The sequence below is a fragment of the Alligator sinensis genome, unplaced genomic scaffold, assembly GCF_000455745.1.
Source record: "Alligator sinensis unplaced genomic scaffold, ASM45574v1 scaffold169_2, whole genome shotgun sequence".
Classification (NCBI taxonomy): domain Eukaryota; kingdom Metazoa; phylum Chordata; order Crocodylia; family Alligatoridae; genus Alligator; species Alligator sinensis.
This window is the reverse complement of record NW_005842077.1, coordinates 559,997-567,732: the sequence shown is the minus strand read 5'-3', so window position 1 is coordinate 567,732 and position 7,736 is coordinate 559,997. Positions and strand designations below refer to the sequence as shown.

Below are 7,736 nucleotides of genomic sequence, written 5' to 3'. Positions count from 1 at the left end.
GAAATTAAAAGTGTGACAGGATGTCAGTGAAAATATAAAATGGTAGGAGCACGAAAACAAAACAGTAAAGCAGGGGAGGGAGGGAGGGAGAAGAAAACAGGGGACAAAAAAGGCCAAAGGGAAAACACTACAGAAGTAATAATACAAGGTAAAAAAGAGGCTAGCAATAGAAAGGAAATGGTAGGGAACCAGGAAGAAAAAGGGAAGAAGTGGGGGAGGAGAGGAGAGAAAAGGCAAGGTGGGGGAAAGGAATGTAAGAGGTCAGGTCAGGCAGGTACCATGTGAATCAGATGTCAGGCAGGTTGTAATGTGTCATAAATCCAATGTCTATATGAAGTCTATATAGACAATATATGTCTAGCATTGTTGCTAGAGTGGATGCAGAGAGCTCACTTGACTTGCCAGTCCCAGCATGTGTAAGAGCTGCTGCCAAAAAAGAACAGAAAAGAAAGACGACAGCATCTGAGAACCACAGACCAAATTTCTAGAAATGTTTTCCCTTTTTCCCCTTTTTTCAGACTTATCTTTGTCAAATAAAGTTTATTTCTAATTAACAGCATTATCCAATAAATTGTTACGAGTGAAAGATAGTTACTTTAAATGATCTGCAAAATATTATTTGCTATATAGTTAAAATACTATGACAGAGAAATATTAATTTGATGGGTACCATATTAACAAAATTATTTTTTTAGCCTGTATTTATTACACTGTATGCTCCCCCCCCACTTTTTTTTAAACTTAAATTAAAAATCAGACTAAAATGTTTAAGTTACCTTTCAGGTATATGCTTTGGAATTTCTAAATCAAGTGACTTCATATGCATCAGTTTAATCTCTCCTTCCATATTATTTGCTGTTATAACATCGGAAGCGAGTTCATACATGGTCTTTGATAACTCACAAGCATAAACATGAAGAGCTCCAGCCTTTTTGGCAAACATGCTGAAAAGTGACAAATCATCCAAGACATCAATTCATTCTTGTTATTATTATTATTTTTAGTTTAAATTAAATCATTCTAAAAATATCTAAATTTCTTAAAGTATCTTTATATCTTGTTCATATTTTTATGAAACAGTAGAAATCAGGATATCAGCTCTAATTTGAATCATATCAGGCGTTTTCCCTAGTATACAATGTATTACCTGCAGTAAAGTTTCTCTAAACCTATTGTAACATATTATATTACCATAAGAATATTGTGTAATGGCAGTCATTCCCTACTATATTTTAGCTTAGACACAAAGACTGCAGGGTAGCATGCTAATAACACGCTCTAGCTACTTAGAGCTTGTAACATGATCTGCTTACTTAGCTAATTAGCTCTCTAAGTAACTAGAGCTGTTTTGCACTGTATAAATGTGCACTTAAGCAGAAGTGACCTTATCGTTCAAAACAGCACGAATTCACTAGCTTGCATTGCAGTTCTTACCACTGAAAGCATTGTGGCTTTAAATCAGCATGAGATGACCAAATGTACTGCCAATGACTCATTCCAAGTAACTTATTCCACAATACAAATGACTCTTACTGGTGTCTACACCTTAAGCTTCGCTTTAATTTTACATGGAAGTCAATTTTTTACTTTTGCAATGATTAATTTAAAATAAGTGAAACTAGTTAAATATTAGCAAAAAAACAGTTCTCAGTGTAAGATTTATATTAAATGTTGATTTGTGCCAAACCTCAGTATTCCTGTTCCTGCTCCTATATCTAGAACAGATTTGCATCCTGAGTGGACCATCTTCTCTACTGCTTTCTGGTAAGTCAGATTCCTCTTGATATCATTCAGCATGATGAAGTGCCAACGTTCAACCAGCCAGTTTGCAACACGGTAAAAATTTTCCTTTGCATCAGCAAAGTCAGGATTTAGCTTCACTGCTTTATGGAAATATCCAGCTGCTTCATCCCTAAAGCCCATTCTAGCAGTAAAAATGACAAATAAATAGGGATCATGTATCACGCTGCTAAATATCTGCAACTCAAAAATGTTAGGAAAAAAGTCATATTTCACCATTACTGAACAATTCAATTATGAGTGCTTATGTTGACGTCATTGTATTCACAATTTGGAAACTACTTCATTTTGCTTAAACTGCTTTGGATTCAAAAGACTCAGCAATGGATACAAGCATGCTTTATTCTGATCCTCACAACTTTTCAGGCAAAGGTTCCAAAGCAAGCTCCTATCTTAAGAGGTTTGAAAGTAAGTGCTTTCTTTCACTGCAAGACATTTCCAGACAGAAATCCCTTTATTAAAATTATGCATCTCTATACAAACACTCTTTTCAACAGAAAGCCAAGTTAATGGCTTGCTAAAATTGAGTTATAAATCACTATTCCAAAGTCCCCAGTTTTCTATATGCTAAAAATGAAGTTTTTATTTCGGTTTGGAAATTTAACCTTCTCAAAGAAAATATGGCTAGCTTACTAAGAGAGAGATATGGTTCTATGAGTGATTTTTAAAATAAAAGAATACACAATACACACTCAGTATATGTTATATTACATACATATGCTGCTATTGTTCACTGATTCTAGTAGACTATTTCATGCTTGACTTTGGCACTGTAAAGCAACTGCTAGAACTAGCTATTGTAAGTATTAATAGAACTGAGATTCAGTATTACCTACTTAACACTGTAAATGGGTTCAGTAAAATGCTGAAGTGACACATTGGACTGGTTTCTAAATGTTCATTGCTAAAAGATATCAAACAGCACACCATGAAATAAAATAACTGAATACAGGTTTCTACCAACCTGAAGAGATGTTCCCCCATGCTGTTACATATTACTTCGTCATTTGGAAACAATTCTAGGGCCTGCTCATAGCAGTTAAACAGGTCTTGAATTCTTGCAAGAGAATCTAACTCTTCTGCCCACTTGAAAAGGGTATACTGAAATGTTTCCTGAGAAGAAACACAAATCACTGAAGCAGTGATGCATACATAAAAAGAGAATTGAAGACTCTAGAAACAAAGGAGGTAATCATGAAATCAGGCCTAAGATGTAAACAGACAACCGCATACAAATTTAAAAAAAAAAAAAAATCTTTCCAAAAAAAGAAAAGAAAAAAGGAAAAGAAAAAAGTTTTTCCTTGTCCTCACCAGTGGACCATGTGGTATGTGGTTTTGTGGTCCTTACCACTAAACCACACAAAGTACAACACTGAAGAAACATACTGAAAGCTTATAAATGTGTACAGGGGTGTAGGTTGTAGCCGTGTTGGTGTAAGGACATAGGCAGACAAGGTTCTTTGGGTGAATCTGGTATCTTTTATTAGACCAACTTAAATAGATATAATCTAAACAATTATAAATATGCACTGCACTATGCAGAGTGCAAACAAGGACTAGCAGAGCCTCGTTTTGGGGTCTACTGAACTGAAGGAGGAAACTGGACAATTTCCTGGGCAGATCCTGGGGCCAGCTGCCATTTTCACAGGCTGAATGCAGCGGGGGTCCCCCCATGCCTCTGATTGGCCAAGGGGCCCCAGCAGTCCCATCCTTCCCCACCGATTGCTGCATAGCCCTAAACTATGGCTTAATTACCCTGATTAAGCCCAGGGAAACCATTAATCCATGCATCATTAAGTGTGGATTAATGGCTGCTCTGGGCTTAATCAGTGTAATTAAGCCACAGTTTTGGGCTATCCCCAAGAGGAAGGCTCCTTGCCAAAAGTTACCAGCAAGCAACTCTGCCAAAACCATGGAGCCCACTGCTTTTCACGGAGTTTACCGGATTTCGTGTTTCCACAAAAATCGTGTAATCATAAATTGGGTAGGTCCCTACTCATTTCAATTCACTAACAACTTATAAAAGGAAGATGAAAAAAGGTAAGTCCTAAATAAGTCAACTCTCTCTCTTCTCAGCCGTTTATTAAAAGTATTGAATCGACAACACTGCCCTTTTATTCCTTAGCTTTCTTCCATTATGCAAAATAAGTTAAAACCATATGATCGTAGTAAAACCTGTTCATTAAAAGCTCCTTAAGAATGAAAAAATACAAACTAAGATTGTTTCTCAAATTATTTTAAATAGTTTATTTACCTTGACATCATTTTTTAGTTCAGGAGCAAGATTCAGTACCAGGAGATAATGAGCATAAGCAGTTCCAAAATCCTGGTTTTCCAGACAATGCTGAGCACTCTGTAAAGATCTAGAAACCAGCTCTTGTCTGCTGGCTTCCCGGCCACTTCTGAGGCCTCGATGTGATCTGGCTCTAGAATTGAGCATTTTGATCCTAGGGAAATGTGAAGCTCTTAAGAAAGAAAACAAAAAAAAAATTACTGTTACTCTACAATGAGAAGTCTGCGTATAGAAGTGACAGGTCAAACTATTCTACACGTCTAGCATGTACTGGTAAGGCATCCAAACCTGCAAAAACTTGCAGACATGCTTAGCTTTGAGCTCTGAGTAGTTCCATCGACTGTAAGGACCTCTTGTAGCCAATATAGTTAATGGCACGTGAAAAATCTTCAAAGGCATAATTCAAAGGTTACATATATGGTTTATTTGTTTACCAATGCTCAGAAAAGCATATAGCCCACCTCTAAAATAACCAACTGGTAATTAGGTGTGCACTGATGGAGAATTTTTGGGCCAATACCAGTGGGAGATTTTTAATGAGCCATATGAGCTGATACCAATCCAATTTCGATATGCAGCCAGGCAACACAGGGTGGTGTCTGGCTGGTAAATCTGTTGTGGGGGAAGAGATCGGGGGGGGATTTCAAGGCCCCCCACAGTGAGGGAGTGGGGCAGGCACTGCACAGCCAGGGCGGAGTGCAGGACAGAGCTGTGAGTGCCTCTTCTAGGAGGCATGGGAGGGGGTGGCTCCTGCCACTGCATGCACCCTGGGAGGACATGGGGGGGCATGTGCCCCTGGATCTGTGCATGGAGCGAGGGCAGGCTGATGCTGCAAGCTGGGGCCAGGGTGGCGCCAGGCTCTTCTTGGTGGGGGGGGTTGGGCCAGGGCTGCACTCAGGATGGGCAGCAGCGCTGGGAGAGGGCTGGGGGGGGCTGCAGCCACCCCAAAATTTGCTGTAGCCCCCCAGTAGTCCCCTTCCCACCGCTGCTGCCACATGCCTGGCCCAGCTCCCGTGCTCCATGGACGAGCCACTTGCAGCTCCATCCCATGCCCACCCTACCCAGGTTGAGCAGTGCCTGCCCCTATCCCACTGCCTCCCTCACTGCAGGGGCCTCTATCTGCCCCCCCCACGCCCCTTCCCTCACAACACTTACCAGCCGGACTCAGCTGCTTTTCACGCTGCTGGGCTGTGCTTCTGGGTGCCCGTGTGCTGTGCTGCAGCTGCGCATGCATGGGGCATTTATCAGTCACACCAGCCAAAAAAAGCTGATTGCCAATAGAGTCAATTTTCTTTATATCAGTGCTCATCTGATACGGGACCGATGAATCGGTGTACCTCTACTAGTAATTATAAACAGATATGCTTGCAAAACTTCAGCCTGCAAGTTGCAGGCTGCCTGATGCAACTGACAAGGCAAAGACGACTCCCCTACTCAAGCAGTACTGAGTGCTGACACCTTACGGTAATTCACACCCGCAAGCAATAAGTTAGTGTTCTTTTTCATAACCACCCAGTGTTAAAATATAAGAACTTGACAAATCATGTCAAAATACAGGGATTCTATACACTTGAAGTCTCTGGGTGCAAACAAGCATTTGTGGCACCCAGCTCAGGTTTAGGTGGCTTAGTGTGAGCCTGAGCTGCGATCCCATGTGTGCAAATGTTTGCTGCTGGCTGGGTGTAAACAGCTGCAGGTAAGTAAATTGGGGGCTAGGGAGGATGCGTCTGGTATGGAGGATAGGGAGAAATAGCCCTGTCAGGGTCAGAAGGGGTGGGGTTAAAGCAGGACAGCTGTGGTCAGGTGAGTTAGCTACTCCTAGAACAGGTTACCACAAGTGAATCTAAACTAGGGTTACCATACGTCTGAGTTTTCCCGGACATGTCTTCTTTTTGGGTCCTCCCATCTGTGTCTGGGCGGTTTTGTAAAATATTAGGAAGTGCCTGGGCTTTTTCTCTGCCTCTGCCCCAGCAAGGAGCTGCTTGGGGATGGGGGCAGCGAGGGAAGGTGATTGGAGGCAGGGCATCAGATCCAGTATGCACAAGCTGGGCAGCTGCAAGTGTGCGTGTATGTGTCAGTGCTGGGGCAGGCAAGGGGCTATGAGTCAGGAGTGAGGAATATCAGCAGGGCCAGGTGGGCTGCGGGTTGGGAGTGACGGTACTGGCAGGGTCTGGGGGGCAGGGTACTGAGAATTAGGAGTGAGAGGGATCAGCAGGGCTGGGGGCCAGCAGCACTGTGGCTTGGGAGTGACAACAGGGGCAACAGGGCATGGGCATATCACTGCTGCCCCCCGCCTCCCCCTCCCCATCATATACCCCTTCTTTTCCCCCCACAGGTGTCCTCTTCTTTGAAACTGAAAATACAATAACCCTAAACTAATTTCACCACCAAGGTGAACTGACTCTCAATGGGGCACGCCACTTCTAGGGTGACCCGAGCCCCATGCACACCAGGAGACTGCCCTAACCTCAGCCACGAATGCTGCGTGCCCCCGGAGGCTGGGGGGGCATGGCGAGCTCCTGCAGGTGGCAGCAGCACCGTTGATGACGGGAGCATGGCAGAGGCAAGTGGGGAGCTGCTGCAGGGCTATCGGCGATGGGGAGTTGAGGTGGTGGCAAGCACCCACCGGTAGTCGGTGACCACTTGCAGACACTGCTGGCAGCGATCGCAGACTGCCCGCAGAGACCACCGGCAGTGTTGGCGGCAAGGAGGGGGGACATAGCGAGTGGCAACCACTCACAGGCGCTGCCTTTCCACAGGGGAGCACCACCACACTCAGGGGGGTGCACATGCACCTGCATGCACCCTCTACGTGTCGCCAATGACCTCAGCTAGAGCCACCAAAGCATAGCAATGAGACATCCGCTGTCACTTGCCTTCCGGTGACCACTGCTCCAGGCTTCACCTCCGCATGCCGCTGCAACCCCCACGCAACTGGGTTTTCACACGAGGCGCTGGAAGGGACAAGAAACAGCAGGTGAGAAGCAGGGATGCACCCCTCCAGTTATTGCAGAGAGTAAAAAGCAGCGCGGCTGCATCATCCGCCCAGCAGGGCCGGGCCTGGCCCGGGGGTAGCTGCAAGGCTACAACCTCCAGGGCCCGGGGCACGCGCGGGGCAGCGCAGTGGCAACGCGTGCTGACGTCAGAGGGTCTTGTGGGGGCGGGAATCGAAGGCTGTTCCTGGGGAAGTCTCGTCACCTCGGCACTGACTTCCCGGCCGCCGTCGTTCACCCCCCGCGCAGGGCGGAAACAGCACCTGGGCGCCGCCATCTTAGCGCCGGAAGGAACCCTACAGCCTGACCGGGAGGCCTGCGAAGCTGCGTTTCCCACTGAGCATGCGCTGCAGTCGCGGCATTTCAGTAGTGAGCATGCGTGGCGAGCGGGACTAAACGGAGTTTCTCCGAATGGGCGGGGCCGCGTGAGCGGGCGGGGATTGGCTAGTGGGAGGAGCAGTCGGTCCTGGGGGCGGGGCTGCAAGGGGGTTAGGGAACCTGTTGCGGCCTCTTGGCAAGTAACTGCCCCTGCATAGTCCGCAAAAGCAGGATTTTAATTTGGATCTTCATGATTTCTCAAGTCTATTTTCAGAATCACTTTTTAACACATTTTGAATTCATATTTTTTTACTTTTAATTATTTTGTATTT

At 45.0% G+C, this 7,736-nt stretch overlaps 1 protein-coding gene across 4 annotated transcripts in view; it reads right to left on the bottom strand.

Annotated features, from left to right (window-relative positions):
* The window catches only part of PRMT9 (protein arginine methyltransferase 9), a 28,224-nt gene extending 20,785 nt beyond the window's left edge, over positions 1–7,439 (bottom strand). For all 4 annotated transcript variants that reach the window (XR_003094087.1, XM_025204294.1, XM_006023710.3 and 1 more), the window contains exons 1-6: positions 7,292–7,439; positions 6,970–7,047; positions 4,055–4,265; positions 2,765–2,913; positions 1,688–1,924; positions 777–944 (exon numbers count right to left, since the gene is read on the bottom strand). Coding sequence is in view for 3 of the 4 variants with exons in the window: in XM_025204294.1 (XP_025060079.1) it covers positions 777–944; positions 1,688–1,924; positions 2,765–2,913; positions 4,055–4,240 (740 nt within the window). In the remaining variant the exon portion in view is untranslated. The remainder of the gene's footprint in view (positions 1–776; positions 945–1,687; positions 1,925–2,764; positions 2,914–4,054; positions 4,266–6,969; positions 7,048–7,291) is intronic.
* Positions 7,440–7,736: the final 297 nt, after the last annotated feature.